The sequence below is a fragment of the Drosophila simulans genome, chromosome X (assembly GCF_016746395.2).
Source record: "Drosophila simulans strain w501 chromosome X, Prin_Dsim_3.1, whole genome shotgun sequence".
In the NCBI taxonomy this organism is placed as follows: domain Eukaryota; kingdom Metazoa; phylum Arthropoda; class Insecta; order Diptera; family Drosophilidae; genus Drosophila; species Drosophila simulans.
Window position 1 is genome coordinate 15,466,374 of NC_052525.2, and position 16,298 is coordinate 15,482,671.

At 38.3% G+C, this 16,298-nt stretch overlaps 3 protein-coding genes across 9 annotated transcripts in view; 2 read left to right on the forward strand and 1 right to left on the reverse strand.

The window, feature by feature from the left end:
* Positions 1 to 325: 325 nt before the first annotated feature.
* On the reverse strand, positions 326 to 5,997 carry LOC6740154 (ras GTPase-activating protein 1). 6 transcript variants are annotated; one of them, XM_016180803.3, is made up of 11 exons: positions 5,806 to 5,997; positions 5,504 to 5,657; positions 4,485 to 4,551; positions 3,885 to 4,256; positions 3,697 to 3,810; positions 3,554 to 3,626; positions 3,067 to 3,476; positions 2,043 to 2,892; positions 1,064 to 1,970; positions 849 to 999; positions 326 to 782 (listed from the first exon to the last, which is right to left on the reverse strand). In XM_016180803.3, the coding sequence occupies exons 4-11, from the start codon at positions 4,093 to 4,095 to the stop codon at positions 634 to 636; spliced, it is 2,865 nt and encodes a 954-aa protein (XP_016039577.1). In that variant the 5' UTR covers positions 4,096 to 4,256; positions 4,485 to 4,551; positions 5,504 to 5,657; positions 5,806 to 5,997; the 3' UTR covers positions 326 to 633. The 6 variants fall into 6 exon arrangements, with proteins under 6 accessions (XP_016039577.1, XP_044779515.1, XP_016039575.1 ...); XM_044923580.1 differs by having other exon boundaries at positions 5,931 to 5,949; XM_016180801.3 differs by lacking the exon at positions 4,485 to 4,551.
* Positions 5,998 to 6,325: 328 nt separating this feature from the next.
* On the forward strand, positions 6,326 to 8,880 carry LOC6740153. Of its 2 annotated transcripts, XM_002076998.4 has the most exons (8): positions 6,328 to 6,628; positions 6,689 to 6,793; positions 6,857 to 7,000; positions 7,070 to 7,181; positions 7,233 to 7,366; positions 7,416 to 7,556; positions 7,625 to 7,804; positions 8,013 to 8,880. In XM_002076998.4, exons 1-8 carry the CDS (start codon positions 6,428 to 6,430, stop codon positions 8,751 to 8,753), a joined length of 1,758 nt encoding a protein of 585 aa, XP_002077034.2. In that variant the 5' UTR covers positions 6,328 to 6,427; the 3' UTR covers positions 8,754 to 8,880. The 2 variants fall into 2 exon arrangements, with proteins under 2 accessions (XP_039152867.1, XP_002077034.2); XM_039296933.2 differs by lacking the exon at positions 7,416 to 7,556 and having other exon boundaries at positions 6,326 to 6,628.
* Positions 8,881 to 8,998: 118 nt separating this feature from the next.
* LOC27208074 overlaps positions 8,999 to 16,298 on the forward strand; it is a 51,760-nt gene continuing 44,460 nt past the window's right edge. The window contains exons 1-6 of the mRNA XM_044923557.1: positions 8,999 to 9,283; positions 9,341 to 9,696; positions 10,211 to 11,031; positions 11,134 to 11,492; positions 11,583 to 13,427; positions 13,737 to 16,256. Coding sequence (XP_044779492.1) covers positions 9,226 to 9,283; positions 9,341 to 9,696; positions 10,211 to 11,031; positions 11,134 to 11,492; positions 11,583 to 13,427; positions 13,737 to 16,256 — 5,959 coding nt within the window. The 5' untranslated portion in view covers positions 8,999 to 9,225. The remainder of the gene's footprint in view (positions 9,284 to 9,340; positions 9,697 to 10,210; positions 11,032 to 11,133; positions 11,493 to 11,582; positions 13,428 to 13,736; positions 16,257 to 16,298) is intronic.

The window sequence follows — 16,298 nt, forward strand, 5'->3', positions numbered from 1 at the left end:
AAACTGTTATTTCATTTGAAAAATATATGTATTTATATTATAAATTGACTATTGACTTTTTCACGCCCATTGCAACGCCTTTAAATGCGAAGAAATTCGAAAAATCATTTTTCAGCTGCAAGAAACCGAAAGTGGGAGCCATTCAAAAACACAGTGTATGTTTTCAGAGGAAGTCTTTTGCACTCTTTTTGAATTCTTTAATTTATTTCGATTTTATGCGTTATTTAAAAAAAAAACGTGTATTGAGTTTTGGATAAATGCCGTTCATTCGGACGCCAACTACTAAATTATAAACAATATCGAAAGCAAAACCATTTTGAATATCTGAGTTTGCGGCTATACGGAGTAATCCGTGTAAGCTAGTGTATTATAGGTTATTATTAATTTGTAATAATAATAATAAATAAATGCATACCGGTCTGTTAAATATTATTTCATCTCCATATAAATAATTTTATAAATGATATTCTTCTGTTTACTATTCCAATACAATTCAACCAGTTATTATGAGTTCTTATTTTATGTATTCTAATAGTATACACATATAAATATTTTTATAAAAAGGTATGAAGGGACTTGTAGATAAGAAGACATCGCTCTTTTTTTTATTATCCGCTCTCCTCGCAATTGATTTTAGCTGATCATCTCGCGGTACTTCAGCTTGTGCTTGGTCAGCATGTCCGTCACAGTGACCAGCTTCTTAATTGAAAGTATGTTGGATAGCTCGTGCAGTTCTTGCGAATGAGATACACAGATGTGATGCAAGGTAGCCAGCTCGCGTCCTGCAGGAATTTTACAATAAATCATTCTATATTTGAAATATAAAACACGGGCTGACAAATAATTACCAGTGTCTTGTGAATTCAGATTTGTACTTTGTTCGACAAACATTCCAAGCGGTTGGTTCGGATCGTTCACCGAGGACAGTTGATCCAAGAAAACAATCATGCGCTCCTTGTTCTTCAAGATAAACGGATTGACAACCTCCATGTATTGTTCCTAAAAATGAAAAACAAACCGAATTTAGTTTGTTACTCGCATAACTGACTCGAATCGCACGCACCTTGCCGCCGAATTCAATCAAGTTGGCCAGATTCTGCAGACACTTGGCGACCATGACCAAAGATCGTGTTGCTGCCATCGGTGGCGTCTCGCTGACCAATCCAAATTGGCGTGGATTGAGCAGCGCTGGGCACAGAAGGCGCAAGAATATAAAGCCAGAGACGACGCGTGTGCGAACGAGCCGCTCTGTCGGCCATTTGGCCATCACAGCCTTCTGAAGACAGCTGCAAATGAAACGCACGTTGCGTGGACAGGCGTCCGGTGAAGTGAATATCGACTGGGTGACCAGATCGAGGATTTGCAATAGAAACTCTGCATTCGTACAGGCATCATCGTTGACGTCCATTTTCGTGGGATTCAATTCAGCCGACTGCTTGCTCTCCAAAATGCGCTGCACGGTTTCGCTAACGGCCGACTGCAGGAAGCCGCTGCACTCGGTGCGCATATATAGATCCATTAGGGTGGTGGCCAAGGAAGCGCCACGGAACAGCGTTGTGGTTTCGTTTTCGCGCGTCACCTCCGCCTGGCACAGCATTCGAATCAGTTCCGTTTCCCGTTTCTCCTGCCGAAAGACTCGCAACAGAGCCGTGGCCAAAGGAACACGATCATTATGGCACAATTCAGCCAGCGCCTTCACAGCATACAGCTCCGATTCGAGGAGCAATTGCTGCAGAGGACTGTACTCTTCACACGGCATTATCAGATCGTCGAGATAGCGCATACGCAATCGCAGCGAGCCCCATTCACCCATCGGTGTCATGCCAGTTAGTTGGTACCAGCCCTCGGTTTCCTGGCCATTCTTCAGACTAGACAAGTCAATGGTTAGCTCGGCCACTTCCGAATCTTTACCGCGTTTGCCGCGCGATATTAGTGTAATGGTTAGGGAGACAACATCTGGCGGAACATCGCTGCAAGCAAGCAAGTTACAAATAAGTATTACTCCATAAGTATTCAAATAGGCGAAGGAATGGGGGACTTACTCTAGCACAAACTCCTCCTCCCAAACGGGTTCGGGTGCAATTTTGACACGAGTTTTGCCCACTTTGACTTGATTGAGGGAAATACTGCAGTATGGATGTGGCACTAGTTTAAATGGTAACCGATGAGCTTCCAGCACATGCAGGTTAAGACAACGAAGCTCACGAAGGCGTGATACCTTCTTCTGGGCACGACTCAGCTGGGAATCGCATTGTGCCTTGAGCGAATTAATCCACTCCACGTAGCTTTCCTGACTAGGAGCACACAGATACGTCACGGTGGCCAAGCATGGCAGGGCCCTTTCGACAATTTGGAAGCAATAGGGACGCTCCCACAGCGAATCGTGACATTGATAGAGGTAAGCACAGGACAAATCGATCAGACCCTTCGGCTTGGTCTTCTTCGGATTGTCGTAGAAGCATAGTTGCGTCTCGGAACCATCGTTGATTAAAGCGAAGTAGAGTTGCTTCCATTTCGTCGTTTTGTCCGACTTCTTGTTCAAGTGGCCGTGATGTTTGATACCCTTGATCTTCTTGAGACCGATTTGGTCACGGCACTCGCGCAATGTTGCGTAGATCTTTTCAGCGGCCTTCTCCACAACATATTGCTGATTGAACTCGGGCTGAATGCCATTGACAACTGGATGGTTCAGTGAGTGGCCCTCCACAATTTGCTCTTTGCGATATCGATTTATAACCGCATCCAAGCATTCGAATGTACGACCGCCCATTAAATAGCGCACGCCCTTCTTCTCAATACGAAAGCGTTGGATTTGATTGTTTATATGAAAGAAGAGAGAGTAATCCCCCGGTGAGTTGTCACTTGGGCGAACAAGGAAACTGCCTGGTCCAGCTGTAAGGATACAAAAATGTGTTTCAATTACATATGTGCATATAGCAACAGAGAAAAGTCGGGAATATCGATTGTAGGCGTCACTAGAAGAAGCTCAGTATTCTAGCTTTTAGGATTCCCGAGATCAAGGCTTGCTTTCCCTACTTGTAGGTATCTTAAACTAATAATACACACCTTTAACCAACATATCGACGGCTTCGTTTTTGGTGCAGTTGGGATGGAACCAGGGGAACACCGTATTTGGATCGATTGATACATCCAGATCGTCAACAAGTTCTCTGAATATCATTCCCTGCTCGCCCGTACGATGGGCAGTTACCCACAACCAGCCATCGCCCATGTCATTGTGTACAAAAAAGATATCACCTTTCTGGAAACTCAGTTCATCGGTCTCTGGCATTTTTGTGTAAGGCAGGATGGCTACGACGCGTTTCTTATCATTAACTGGCTCCGGCGGAGCAACTGGTATGGCCAAGCGTTCGCGTTTCAGTAGATCACTACATGAGGTATAGTAACCAACCAAGTCGCTTAAGGAAATGAATTGTCGTCCACCGATATAGAAGTCTCCGCACACGGCTGTAATCCTATGTAAACAATACAACATATATATAAAATCCTTTAAAATAATTGCATTTAATAGGTATCTAAACCGAGTACTTACCGAAAATGATTTATGCCGGTGCGGCCATAATAACTAAGAACATAGGAGCCCGGTTTGCGGTCACTTTCGCGAACTGCTCATTGCAAAAAAAACACAAACGTATTTAGTAACACATTCACCTTCGAATACCAACTTATACACACCTAAATAGCTGCCCAGTTTACTGCTTCCGCGTAGACGAGACTCTGCAGAGTAGCGATCGAGTCGTCCATGGTACCATTCGCTTTCCGGAGGAGCAATAATCGCTGGACGTTCACCTGAGTTTGGAGTTGGCAAGGAAAATTAGATATCAGTTCTTCTACAAGATAGGTAAATATGTAACTTTACTTACCATTCAGCATATGGGGTCCATCGAATTCGTCGTGGTCCAATTCCTGAGCCAAGTCACCCAAGTCGATGCCGCCGGGTGCCATTATGCCGCCCAATCCGGTCATGCCACCCAGACCCGCAAGGTTCCCATCATCCGAACAGCCCGTTGGCGATCCGGGCTTATCTTTCTGGATGACAACATCAATGTTTCCCAAATGTATTAGGTCCGCCATTGTTTGGCTTATGATCTCTGTTCAGCAAATGCGAGTCTTAGTCTATATTTAACTTCGAGTGGAATTCGATTTAATAAAAGCCACATATAGCAACGATAAGAGTGCGTTTAACTGAGGAGAAACGTTAACTTTTGTGACTGTGTAGGATTTTCCGTGCTAAACTGTAAGAAGACCAGATAAGAACACTTAGCTGCCTTACTTTGATTATAATACGAAAATCATATGTGATAAAAATCAGAAATCAAATTGGAAAATCATTTAATGCTTAAACCAAGATATGTCTAAAACCATTCACTGCAAACGCACCGAGAGATTTGTAAATTCTAATTTCCGCTTTCTAATGCCATTTAATATAGATAATGGAATATAATTCGGAATTCGTGGCTTACCGTGAAATCATTTTCTTCGCCATATCGGTGCTGGTAATCTCACAAAACAAATTGGAATAGAGAATCGCTATAAGTGTCCAAACAAAAAAATCGGTTCTAAGTTTACGAAAATTGAGGATCTAACAAACAATTTAACAACTTATGCAAAATTGTAGGACAACAATACATCACACCTATACTAAATTAATCGATTAATCCTAAGCCAATTGGAAAAACCAGAAATTTACTAATGATCGCTATTATTACAATCGATTACAACCAGCACCAGAAACAGGAATTATTGATTAGAATATACAGACAATGCTACTTAATATCCAAAACCATATTTAAAAGCAATAAACGACGCAGACTTCGCAGTAAAATAAATGAAAGACATTAAGATAGACAGCACATCCATCAGCTGTTTGCGCTTTGTTTACTTTTACAGATAACATATCAATTGTGATTTCAGTCAGTAATATTGAGTGTAGTGAACCCACAGCTTAGACAATAAAACAAAAACCATAAAACTTTAATGCAGATCTTAATGTTGTTGTTTCTTCAAAGATTTTCATCTTACAATCTGTAAATTGATTCTCACACGTTTTCAATGTGTATAGATAAGGAAAATTGTCTATTCCATTTCTTTTATATTTTAAATGGTTTAACATACAACTATTAAATAAACATTTACCTCTGGACGAATTAAGCTGTGAGCCACTGTACATATGTACATATTGCTCTTTGAAATCGCCGGGCGACTGACTTTCTACATATGCGCAGACATTTTTGGGATATTTCGAGTTGTATGAGAAAGCACAAGTTACTTATGAATTGTAACACCGTACATATACTTTATGTACATAGGGATATATATGGGGAAATGCTGCACCCTCTTGTACATCAACATCTATCTAAAACACAAGCGATTTATATGAGCCGCACACCACAGCACACCACACACAAACTTTAGGCTAAGCCCTTTTTTGCCAAACGAGCCGAACACAAAAAATTCATTCGGTTCTTTTCTTCATACATACACGACCCGAAGAGTCATCATATCATCATCATCATCAACATCATCTCATCATCATCATCGTCATCACCGTCGCCGTCTTTATCATACTCTTTTCAAGCGGGGTAATTACTGCCCATTGGATTCACAATTTCTGGGCTGTGTTCGGCTCGGGGTTCCTTTGTAAATGAATCATTAGCACAACCATTTAATTCTCTCTCATATGGGTAACAAAAAATACAAAAAAAAAAAAAATAATAAAACCATTTACACAGAACATTAATCGGTTAATGCGCATGTGTAAATATTTTCCTGTATATACTTTACATTGCACTGCAGCACCGAGCCAAAACAACAAATCGCGCTGCTGGGAACTGCCGTCTTTTAATTTGCTCAACTTGTGTTATTCATAACAAGAGCATATTTAAAACGAACTAAAATTACTTCCGTACCGATAGCCACAGAATTCAATTGTGCGCAGTGTGAACGTAGTGAATCATCGAAATATACCACACACCCATGTTATCGAACGAATGAATGTGCGTCAAGATAGCGCCAGAGAGTGCAGCTCGAATAGCAAATCGATTATAAACGATTATTTTTAAGCCCATTTTAGATTTAATATTTTAAAGAAAAAACAAACACAAATAATATATATTCAGCATTTGTATGTGTATTTCTTAAATGAAAAGCTAACATGTGTTGAAAATACAAAAGATGTTTTTAAAACTTGAAACTGAAAATAACACATGGTTCTTGTGCGCACGAAAACCGTTAGCCGTCAAAATTTGAAATAGGGTAAAATTTAGTTATATATTTTCACATTTTCAAGCACATTTTCTAGACAGCAGGCGGCAGCCCGAATCGTTGTCACTCGATTATACTATTATATGGACACAATACTTTGAACTAAACAGTTCGACACCAGTGGAATCTAAAAGGCATAATCATGTCCAAGCGCCAACGCGATGGTCACGATGGCGCTGGAAAGAAAGTAGCCAAGATTCGGTTCAAGAAGCTCGTCCGATCCGTGATACTGAACATGCAGTGGCTAAGTGAAATGCCCGATGAGGGAGGAATATCGCTGAATGTGAAGAAGAACGTTGCGATGCTGCGGCAGAAGCGCAAAGTGGGCATGATGACCATGGCCGTAAGTCCAGTCCAACGAATCAGCTCAAGAGCTCTTTCCAATTTGTTTGCTTACTTGCAGGAGAAATCACTGCTGCGCACTCCGCATGCCAAGCGTACCGTCGATGAGAGGAAGAAGCTATGCACCATTGTGGCTAATCTAGCTTGCTTTTCAAAATTTCCGCCAGTGGGTAGCGCGCTGATCATTTGTATGTATAATATTACTTATCCGACCTGTTATCCCTCGCAGAAAGTTCGCGCCCGTCTTGTTCCGATTGTCAAATTCATGGCAATAACTCCCGGGCGCATTGTCATGAAGGAGGAGGATTTTCCCGTAACCATTTACTTTATAATCGCCGGTGAGGTGGAAATGTCTAAGAACGTATATATAAAGGTAAACTATTCAAATTATATATAATAACTAAGGTTTAATGTTTAATTTAAAAAATTGTATATTTCTTAGGGCTCCAATCAACCTACCTTACAAACGGAGGCCATTTTTGGACCCGGGGATTGCATTGGTGATATTGACGTGATGGAAGATACACCCAGAACCAACACCTATATTGCCACAAGTAAATCGATTCGTGTGTTTCTTGCAACATAATCGCATCTGGTTCCTACAGCTTATTGCGAACTGCTGGCTGTATTCAGTACGAACTATAAAATTGTTCTCCTACCGTTTATGCATAAGATGTGGCAGGAAAAGAAGAATGCTCTGCGGGCCCTTGACTACTTTGACTATCTCAACGACGACCAGGTAAGTATAGTAGTTAAGTAGAAATTAAAATATATAACTTGTTTGTTAGATTGTGAATGCCAGTAAGTACGGATCAATTCAGCAATTCGATCCTTTGGAGACGATCTACACCGAAGACTTGGGCACCATGAGCTATGTCTATTTTGTCCTTAGCGGGGAATGCGTGGTGCTCCAATGCCTTCACATGAAGGTGTGCTATCCGCTGGAAATCTTGAATTTGACAGCAATATGCATATAGTCTCGTTTTATCCGTCACAGGTCGACATAGTGAACCGGGAAAAGGTGTTCCAGCTGCCAAAGGCTTTTAATTTGAAAACTGGACCTCTCCTGGATGATGACACAGGAGGTCCAATCGATAACGAGCCGCTCTTTGATGTTAGCGAGTACATGCAATCGACTTCATCGCTGGATGAAAACGAACAGAGCAAGAAAAGGAAGGTGAGCTCTAAATTGTGTATCAGTAAGCTAGTATTCAATGCAATTTAGTTACCAAACGTTCAAGTACGTATCATACAATGAAAAGTTATATATACCTTTTTCGCAACCAGATTCGGAATCTGTGCATCGTTATCAACCAAATAGTTTGGATCTCAACAGTTAATAAATTTTGATTATGACTTTTTCTGCTTCTTTTCTTATTTGGCAGCTGCGCAAAATGGGACTTCAGGAGATACAGCGTGTCTGCGATGAATTAAAGAAACCGATATCTAGGAGATCCACCAGGGAATCAGCACGCCAACGGCTGCGAGGGCGTCAGCGTGGGCGGAACACAGAACGTCAGATAAACCGAAAGCATTATGAGTTCTACCTAATGGGCAACGGTGCTGAATCAGGCCTTATATCTGAGGATCTTAGCGAGGACTTATTTAGTGATAATTCTGATATGGAGGAGCCGACAATTTCAGCAGTCGCCAGCAAAAGTGGCGAATTCGAGAGCCAATCGGAGGGTTCCGAAGTATTCACTGCATCCAGCACTTCGGATCAGGGAAATGTCGAAGAAACAAACAGTAAGGAAAGATATGAAACGCATTTCATTGACGTCGGCTCGCTGACATTCGGTGGTATTTTTGGGTTGGGCGAGAAAATGGAACATCGTGTGATTATGGCAAGGACCACGGTGCAATGCATCGTGATACCACGCTTTTGGCTTTTTGAGACCGCCCAAAATCCCGGTAACTATTGGCAGCGCCAGCGTTTCTACATCGAGTGCAATATTCCAACCAGGGCGGATTTGTTCAGGGACTTTCTCAAGACACGAAAATGGGAAAAATTCAGACGTGACTATATCAATAGCATACTCAAGAGCGAGTCATTGGCCAACTTTACAAAGCATGAAGATATACCGATAATAAGTCACATTGTGGAGACGAAATCTGAAGAGAATTAAGTTCGACTTCAATTTACTTGCCACTTGAATATATTTATACATTTCCAACTTTTCAGCATTATTAAATCATTAGTATTGTTTACAAAATTCCTAAAGGGTAGAGAATTGTTTAATTTGAATACAAAAATACTTGTAAAGTAAAATTTATCGATTCTATTACGCGATTTATCCAAGAAGAGCATAATTTTACATCTTTCGGTTGCAAACTTGTGTTTTTTTTAATAAGATTGTCTTAAACATATAGGTTGGTTGCGTTAAAACTAGTGAAATGGTCTCACTTCTTAAATTACGAACCATGTATTTTATTGTTAGCAGTTGAGAGTTGTAACAAATTGCATTTAAGCGTCTGTACTGAAATAATGGGGCATACAAATTCAATTTTAAATAATTATTTATCAATGAAGACCTTGCCCATTTTACCTCTCGCAAAAGTGAAAACAGTTTTGGCCGATTTATAAAAGTAGGCTTAAAAATGCAGTTATTAATCGGTTTTTGGATAACTCTCGCATTTGTTATTTATATTTTCGCAGGTGAGCAAACCAAAATTTCCAATTGTAAAAATCACGCAACGTTTTTTCTATTTACAGGACATATCTATAATCCAAAACGAATACTTCGCGTAAAGGATCCAGATTCCAATCTGAACTTTGCCTTCTTCTTATATTTATTAAAGCCATTGGCTTCGCACGAAGCATGTTTCGCTGATTATGATAATCCGATGTCAACAAATCGATATAGAAAAATGACCGAAGTATCATTTAACAATAAATACAACCGAACATGCCGTCTACACTACAATCCCCACTATAAATTCACCAAGTCAAAGATTACTTCAGAAACCACAAATGAAAATCACTATCGGACGCACTTCTTAAATACGATTCTTAGCTGGCGGAATGCAGTTTTCAACCTTTTCCCAGCTTGGAACTATCACTTCTTTTGGGTAAGTTGTGAATTTGAAATAAGAATGCATTTTTTTTAATCGAAAAATTCAATTAATCCAGAAATATTTAAAGGACGATATCATCAAAGATAACCTTCGCATAAGTAACTCCATTATCAGCAAGTTTAAGAAGGATAAAACCATAAATAAACCTAATCTAAAGTTAAATCCAGATATGAATTTAAGGAAAAGACTTAGCCAAAATGACGAAAAAAAGTTAATCGCTTCACTAAGTCGAATTACGAGAAAAGAAAACTTTTCGCAGAGTGCCATAGTCCTTAAAAATCTTCAGAGCTTAGATAAAAGAAATCAATTACAGTGTTTTGTGCAATTAATAAGTAAGAAAAGTACTTTTAGACGATGCATATTATTTGAATTCATAACTGAATCTTTTCTAAGCGCATGGAACCTACTTGGAAATTTACGTATAAAGAGTCGTTCGCAAAGGGTGAGTTTCTTTTTTATAAAATAAAGCAATTTTAGATAACTGATAACATTAAAAATGTATTCCAAGGTGCAAAATCTCCAAATTGAATGCAAACATATTCAAAAATTGAGCAGTACAAAGAGGAGGATTGTTGCTAACAAATTATTGGAATCAAAGAAGCTAAAACTGTCTAAAATAGGGCTTCGTCTTAACTCAAAAATACTACGGTTTTTTTTATGGATTCTAAGACGAAGGATTTCATTATTAAACACGCCTCGAGGACTCAAGAAAAAAAGAATGGAAAAGGCTGAATTTTTCGAATATTTGTCGGCAACCGAAACACCCGAACTATTTGATAATTTAGAGCATTTAGAAAATAACAGAAAACTAAATTTCGCTTCACAAGAAATATTGGAACTGCATAATCAGACTAATTTGAAAGATAAACAACATATATATATATGGAAAAACTTAACAAGGTCCTTAAGCAAAGATGATAATTTAAACCATATTGTTACAAAAGTAAACATGAGCGATTACCAATCAAAAAATACAAAATCGATTAACCCCATTGAGGATATTTTACCTTCACCATCTACAAAAACGTATAATTTAGGAAGATTTGCCAGAAACCAAGGATTGTTACTAATGGAAACGACTCCAATAATCAGTGCAAAAATAAATGTTTCAAGTTCGGACTCGGACTCAACATCAGATTGTGAATTATGCTCTGAGTCATTAGATGAAACAACAAATCTTTTCGATTCTGCCGAAACCTGCGAGGAATGCGCTTCACTAAGCTCAAATATTTTTGATGAGCCTACTCCAACGATAAGCGATTCATCGTCCACTGAAAGTAATGATGAATTTCTACAGAATTTTTCATATAATATTACGGAGCATGCAACATATACAAGAAATCAATCATCTAACTTACCTAAAGATACTACAGCAACTATATTCATATCCCCTAGTAAAACAAACATAAATACTAAATCAAAACTTCGAACTTCGATCGTTACAACAAGAAATCCGGAGCTAATGAGTGCTAGTATAAAATATCCCATAAGTAAATATATCACAACAACGATCGATTCGACAATTTTAGAAAGAACGATAATCATATTTGGCTACTTTACAGAAATAATAACAATGATTATATTTGAATTTGAAACAATAACTTTCAGCGACGATACTGAACCAAACTCAGATATAACTGGATATACATCAACCGAATGCATAAAATGTTCAGAGCTAACAACCACTGTACCTATTGAAACCACTATTGAACGAACCAAACTATCAGAAACTCCACTTCAATTGAATCAAATGTCTGGTCCTTCAGTCCATTTTTCGACTCCGAAGAAAGGTCAAATAATAACTGAGGATAAAGATCAACATGCTCGTGAGGAAAAGTCAGGTATGGTACCGACTACAAAAAGAGATCAATTTACTGCAGATAAATCAACAAATCGTTTGGCATCTCCACTCCAGTTAAATGCAGTAACAGACAGTTCTATCGAAGTTTTGAATACGAAAATCGATCTATTTGATGCGGAAGAAGAATCGAAAATTTCGGAATTTCTAACAGAAAACCAGCCAAGTACGAACAACGGTCAATGGACACACACAGAAGCAACGAAACTATCACAATCCATAAACCACATAAAAAACCACAAAATCAAAATAGGACAAAATGCAGAGGCATCATTCCACTTTAATATACTGCCAGGTGCTCTACACACAATATCGACCACAGAAAGAGCTCATCCAACAGAAATAAAGAAGCAGTCTGAAACTTTACCTCTGCTAAGTACAAAATCAATTGGTCTTAATATGTGCGATTGCACTTGCAAATTGCAAATAGCCAAAGATTCGTGTATATGCGAATGCAACCTTAAAGAAAGCACTTCAGATATCTCCGAAGGTGTAACGGCAAGATCATCTAAACAGTCATTATCCACAGAAACAAATCAAAAACTCCACAGCATGAAAGATTATGCCCCAAATGGTACTTCTTTACTAACCAAGGCTAGTCCAAAACCTTTCAGTATTGAAGATGTCTCAACTAAAGGAAATGGTGCTGGTAAGAAAACCACAATGCCATCGGAGCTTTCATCCTTGGTCAAGATAGAGCCGGTAAAAAGCAGTAAACAATCAACACATGATGTTTGCGAATGCACTTGCCTATTAGAACATGGAAATGACTCGTGTATCTGCAACTGTATGACAGATTTTAATTCAACATCAATACAAATTTCGAGTACAGGATCAGATCAAACATCCCAAAACAAAATGGGAAATCAATCGCAATCTGTTCCTCTATTGTCCACAGAATTTAGTGATCTAATCAAAATTTCAACCAGAGACAAAATTCATGATTCTCCACTAAAATTGAGTACAACTGCTAGTGGTCTACCAAAAAAACAGACCACTGAAATAAGCCATTTACCTTTTCTTAGTACAATATCAAAATCAAGTTCTCATGGCTGTGATTGTACTTGCCAATTGGAATCAGAAAAAGACTCCTGTATCTGCGAATGCAACCTTAAAGGAAGCACTTCAGACGTCTCGGCAAGTGAATCTAATCAGCAGAACACAACAGAACTCCACAGTGTGAAAGATAAAGTCCTCACAACAAAAGGAAATGGTGTTACTGATAATAAAACCACAACGCTATCAAAGCTTTCATCGTTAGAAATGATGGAGTCATTGACAAGCAGTAAACTATCTACAGATAATGCCTGCGAATGCACTTGCCTATTAGAACAAGGAAATGACTCGTGTATCTGCAACTGTATTACAGATCCCACTTCTATTGATGTATCTATCTTAACAGCAAGCCAAATAATATCAAGCGAAGATCTTCAGTACTCCTCAAATCTACCTTCATATAAAAGCACACACGAAAATACAAATACCAAAGAAAATGATAAAAATCTGTCAACATCATTACAAAGTTCGAGTACAGGACCATATCAAATATCCCAAAACGAAATAGCAAATCAATCGCAATATGTTCCTCCTTCGAGCACACTATTCAGTGATCTAAACAAAATTTCAAACACAGACAAAGATCACCCAACTGAAGACGAAGTAGAAAAGATATCAAAATCTCCACTAAAATTGAGTACAACTTCTACTGGTCTACCAAAAATACAGACAACTGAAATAAACCATTTACCTTTCCTAAGTACTAAATCAAACTTTCAATTTGAGCAATCAAGTTTTCATATCTGTGATTGTACTTGCCAATTGGAAATAGGAAAAGACTCGTGTATCTGCGAATGCAACCTTAAAGAAAGCACTTCAGACGTCACGGCAAGTAAATTCAATCCGTCATTATCCACCCAAACGTATCAAGAACTCTTCAGTGTGAAAAATAATGTCCCAAAACAGGAAGAAAATGGTACTATTTTGCTTACAGAGGCGAGTCCACAATCTTTCAGTAAAGAAGATGTTACTGGTAATAAAACCACAACGCTATCAAAGCTTTCATCTTTAATTATAATAGATCCATTAACAAGCAGTAAACTATCTACAGATAATGTTTGCGAATGCACTTGCCTATTAGAACAAGGAAATGACTCGTGTATCTGCGAATGCCTTACAGAAAGCACTTCAGAAGGCTTGAAAAGTGTTACAGCAAGTGAACTTTCTATTTATCTCCCGCAATCAAGTGCAACAGCAAATAGTTTACTTACAGATTCGAGTGCAGAAGAGCAAACAATCCAAAAGGAAACATCGGAACTTTCAAAATCTTTACCTCAATTAACAACAGAAGAAAGCAGTTCATTCCAAGAAACCAGTGCAGAAGAAAATCAAATGACAGAAGTGCCATGGAAGCAACCAAGTTCAAGAACAAAGAATATATTTTCGAGTCAGACTGAAAATGAAGACAACATTTCTCAAGAAGATACAAGGACACTATCAATTTCTCTCCCACAATTAAGTACAACAGCAAAGAGCTTACTTACAGGATCGAGTACAGCAGAGCAAACAATTCGAGAGGAAACATCGGAACTTTCGAAATCTTTACCTCAATTAACAACAGAAGAGAGCAGTTCATTCCAAGAATCCAGTGCAGAAGAAAATCTAATTACAGAAGTACCATGGACACTATCAACATCACTTTCTCAATCAAGTTCAAACACAAAAAATATATTTTCGAGTCAGACTGTAAATGAAGACAACATTTCTCAAGAAGATATAAGGACACTATCAACTTCTTTCCCACAATCAAGCACAACAGCAAATAGTTTACTTACAGTTTCAAGTGCAGAAGCGCATACAATTCAAGAAGAGACATCAGAACTTTCAAAAGCTCTACCGCAATCTACAAGAGGAGAAATAAGTTCATTTCAAGAACACACAACAGAAGAAAGCAGTTCATTTCAAGAATCCAGTGCAGAAGAAAATCAAATGACAGAAGTGCCATGGACACAATCAAGTTCAAGAACAAAGAGTCAGAGTCAGAGTGTAAATGAAGACAAAACATCTCAAGAAGATACAAGGACGGTATCGATTTCTCAATCAAAAACAACAACAAATAGTTTACTTACAGATTTGAGTGCAGAAGATCAAACAAAGCAAGAGGAAACATCGGAACTTTCAAAATCTTTACCTCAATTAACAACAGAAGAAAGCAGTTCATTCCAAGAATCCAGTGCGGAAGAAAATCCAATTACAGAAGTGCCATGGACACTATCAACATCACTTTTTCAATTAAGTTCAAACACGAATAATATATTTTCGAGTCCGAGTGAAAATGAAGACAACATTTCTCAAGAAGATACAAGGACACTATCAACTTCTTTCCCACAATCAAGTACAACAGCAAATAGTTTACTTACAGTTTCAAGTGCAGAAGAGCATACAATTCAAGAAGAGACATCAGAACGTTCAAAAGCTCTACCTCAATCTACAAGAGGAGAAATAAGTTCATTTCAAGAACACACAACAAAAGAAAGCAGTTCATTTCAAGAATCCAGTGCAGAAGAAAATCAAATGACAGAAGTGCCATGGACACAATTAAGTTCAAGAACAAAGAGTCAGAGTCAGAGTGTAAATGAAGACAAAACATCTCAAGAAGACACAAGGACACTATCAACTTCCTTCCCACAATCAAGTACAGCAGCACATAGTTTACTTACATATTCGAGTGCAGAAGATCAAACAATTCGAGAGGAAACATCGGAACTTTCAAAATCTTTACCTCAATTAACAACAGAAGAAAGCAGTTCATTTCAAGAATCCAGTGCAGAAGAAAATCAAATGACAGAAGTGCCATGGACACAATCAAGTTCAAGAACAAAGAGTCAGAGTCAGAGTGTAAATGAAGACAAAACATCTCAAGAAGATACAAGGACGGTATCAATTTCTCAATCAAGAACAACAACAAATAGTTTACTTACCGATTTGAGTGCAGAAGATCAAACAAAGCAAGAGGAAACAACGGAACTTTCAAAATCTTTACCTCAATTAACAACAGAAGAAAGCAGTTCATTCCAAGAATCCAGTGCGGAAGAAAATCCAATTACAGAAGTGCCATGGACAATATCAACATCACTTTTTCAATTAAGTTCAAACACGAATAATATATTTTCGAGTCAGACTGTAAATGAAGACAACATTTCTCAAGAAGATACAAGGACACTATCAACTTCTTTCCCACAATCAAGTACAACAGCAAATAGTTTACTTACATATTCGAGTGCAGAAGATCAAACAATTCGAGAGGAAACATCGGAACTTTCAAAATCTTTACCTCAATTAACAACAGAAGAAAGCAGTTCATTCCAAGAATCCAGTGCGGAAGAAAATCTAATTACAGAAGTACCATGGACACTATCAACATCACTTTCTCAATCAAGTTCAAAAACAAAAAATATATTTTCGAGTCAGACTGTAAATGAAGACAACATTTCTCAAGAAGATACAAGGACACTATCAACTTCTTTCCCACAATCAAGTACAAAAGCAAATAGTTTACTTACAGTTTCAAGTGCAGAAGAGCATACAATTCAAGAAGAGACATCAGAACGTTCAAAAGCTCTACCTCAATCTACAAGAGGAGAAATAAGTTCATTTCAAGAACACACAACAAAAGAAAGCAGTTCATTTCAAGAATCCAGTGCAGAAGAAAATCAAATGACAGAAGTGCCATGGACACAAT

Excerpts from the sequence above, each read along its gene's own strand:
- LOC6740154 (XM_016180802.3), bottom strand. The coding sequence starts at position 4,095 with ATGGCGGACCTAATACATTTGGGAAACATTGATGTTGTCATCCAGAAA. Across the intron at positions 3,811-3,884 it reads TGGACCCCATATGCTGAATG|GTGAACGTCCAGCGATTATT; the intron begins GTAAGTAAAGTT and ends CTCCAAACTCAG. Across the intron at positions 2,893-3,066 it reads CGTCGATATGTTGGTTAAAG|CTGGACCAGGCAGTTTCCTT; the intron begins GTGTGTATTATT and ends GTATCCTTACAG.
- LOC6740153 (XM_002076998.4), top strand. The coding sequence starts at position 6,428 with ATGTCCAAGCGCCAACGCGATGGTCACGATGGCGCTGGAAAGAAAGTA. Across the intron at positions 6,794-6,856 it reads GCTTTTCAAAATTTCCGCCA|AAAGTTCGCGCCCGTCTTGT; the intron begins GTGGGTAGCGCG and ends TATCCCTCGCAG. Across the intron at positions 7,805-8,012 it reads AACAGAGCAAGAAAAGGAAG|CTGCGCAAAATGGGACTTCA; the intron begins GTGAGCTCTAAA and ends CTTATTTGGCAG.